The following is a 2,565-nucleotide window of genomic DNA, read 5'->3' on the forward strand; positions in this document are numbered from 1 at the left end:
TACCCGGGCTCGGGCACGGGTACCCTAGCTGGCAGGTACGGGCGGGTATACCCTTAACGGGTTTTATTCAACCTCTAGTTTGCATTACTGCTGTGCTTCATTGCTGGATTTCTATATTTTGATCGATCTTTCTTTTGTTTATATTACTCTATTATTTGCCCTTTTGAATTAGTTTGAGATCTACTACAACTTTTTTGCATTGACAAGATACAGAATGTATCTGTTGGAGAAAATGGCAAAGGAATACCAGCACATATTAATTATTTTTCATAGAGCAATACAAAGATTACATCACTGTTTTCATAGGTCACATTATTTTCCTTTTATTTATTCAAGGATTATGGTACCTATCGATGAAAATGACTAAGAAATTTTACCTATCAGCTCAAGCATAGACACCAGCCAGAACTGTACATTTCTATGACAGAGAATGTTAATATACATCACTTCTTAAGAATCTTGAAATAGATTTTGTTACATAATCCCCACTTATTTCAGTTGTCTCCCTACCTAGGAGCCGTTTATTTTGGTAAAGGGGGGATACTCTGTTCATTATTGAAAACATTTTCAGGATCAATTTTTGTCTTTGCTCTAACCAACCTATCATAATTCCATAGGAAATATGCATTACCCCAAAGCCTTGCATGGTTCACATCATCAACTGTACCACTCGTACTGTCTGTCCAGTTGTTGGTCCCTAAATCTAGGTCTAGATAGTTCACATATGCTGCTCTAGGGTTTGTCGACACAAATGAACCCATATATGCAGAGAAGTCTCTTAGCCAAGCTATATATCTATCCGCCATGCCCTCTTCGGTTTTTGTCCAACCAACATAATACTGTATGCTGAACAAATTTCCAGCTCTGTGAGGAAATGGTAAGTCTCTACCTCCTATGCGTGCCATGGCCCCACCATATGGGTCACATATGATATAGGCACTCGGCTCTTTGGTTAAAATCTTTATGGCTCCAATCAAACCCTTTTTTGAAATAGGGATTTTTACATAGTCCGACTTTGCCTTGAAAAAGCTTTTTGAGCTTGTACTCCGGTTTCTTAGATCTAATACCGATTTCAGCCCTGCTGCCTGTACTGCTGACTCAATCCAACTCATTTCTTCTAGGTTAGATTCAGTGATCGGTAATTCAGGATATCTTTTACTCAGGATTGAGAAAGCACTTCCCTTTGGACCTAAATATAATCCTGTGAAGGAAACCGACCCGTTCCCATCCTCTGAGCCTGAGATAACAGTTGATAAATAGAACTCATCGGGTAGACTGGGCCCAACATACTGCCACTTGAGAACTAAATCAGCCATTGGTTCGATTGGGCCGGATTTTGAGATACTGAAATAGGTGACCTGATTTGGTACTGGTACGAGTTTTAGTTTCCATGCATAGACAACGCCCCAACTTCCCCCACCTCCACCTCGTACTGCCCAAAAAACATCTTCATCCATCAGACTGCGATTCAATACCCTGCCGTTTGGATCAATGAAAATTACATCAAGCACATTGTCTGCCGCAAGCCCGTACTTTCTTGATAGGAGACCAAACCCACCACCCGATATGTGACCTCCAGATCCCATGGTTGCACATGATCCAGCAGTAACACCCAGCGTCCCGTTTGACGTTACTGCCACGTTATAATAAATTTCACCCACTGTTGCACCTGCCTCAACCCATGCAGTGGCTGAAGAAGGATCAACCTGAACCCGGTTCAAGTTGGTCAAATCGATTATTCCAAAGGGGGTATGGTACGATGTGGTGTAGGATAAGCCCTCATAGCTATGACCACCACTACGAACTCGAATGGTTAAAGAACTTTGTCCAAGGCAGAGAATTGTATGTTGCAATTGGTACTCAGAGAGGGGGAAGATTATGATGACAGGTTTTGGGTTCGAAGGGAGAGAATAGCGAAGATTTTGAATGGAAAAGGTAAGTTGTTCAATGAATTGAGAAGAAGATGAATTGGATCGATAAGTGAAGTTTTTTATGCCTTCGGAGAGAAGGCAAGAAGATAGCAGGGTGTTTGGATGTGCTCGAATGGTGGTGGGGAGAAGGGAGAGGAAGAGAAGAGCTACAGCAATTGAGTGCATATTTTGTGGAGGGAGGTAGGTATATGCTGTTGGAGCAAAATACTGACAGAACGAGATTGTTGAAATAGGGAAGGAATTAAGAGGGGCATATAAAGCTCTTAAATTTGATAATATTATTTGGATTTTTCAACGCAGGTTTATCTTTTACAAAACAACAAGTAGCTATCACCTCACGTGCTATTATTTTCCTCATATATAGGTATCAGAGAGTTATGCAAGCCATGTATATACATCACGAAGTCAAAGGATGGAATGGAACTGTCATCATAAATGCTCTACTGATGGTTATTACAAACAACATATTTCGCTTCTAGCTGGGCAAAATATTCTGGGGCAGCTGGCTATACTCGGTTGCTTGACATTGAAATCTTCATGCAACCAGTCAAATTATGTTCTGTATTTTAATTTTGAATTATCACTATATACTCTTTAAGTTGTTTGCTAATGCATTAGTACTAATTAAATATTT

The 2,565-nt window shown here is 40.4% G+C and overlaps 1 protein-coding gene across 1 annotated transcript; it reads right to left on the minus strand.

Annotated features, from left to right (window-relative positions):
* Positions 1–297: 297 nt before the first annotated feature.
* Positions 298–2,298, minus strand: LOC144567677 (berberine bridge enzyme-like D-2). The gene has a single exon (XM_078317841.1). The coding sequence runs from the start codon at positions 2,094–2,096 to the stop codon at positions 522–524; it is 1,575 nt and encodes a 524-aa protein (XP_078173967.1). The 5' UTR covers positions 2,097–2,298; the 3' UTR covers positions 298–521.
* Between the last annotated feature and the right edge of the window lie 267 nt (positions 2,299–2,565).

Source organism: Carex rostrata, chromosome 16, assembly GCF_964058835.1.
Source record: "Carex rostrata chromosome 16, lpCarRost1.2, whole genome shotgun sequence".
Taxonomy (NCBI): Eukaryota; Viridiplantae; Streptophyta; class Magnoliopsida; order Poales; family Cyperaceae; genus Carex; species Carex rostrata.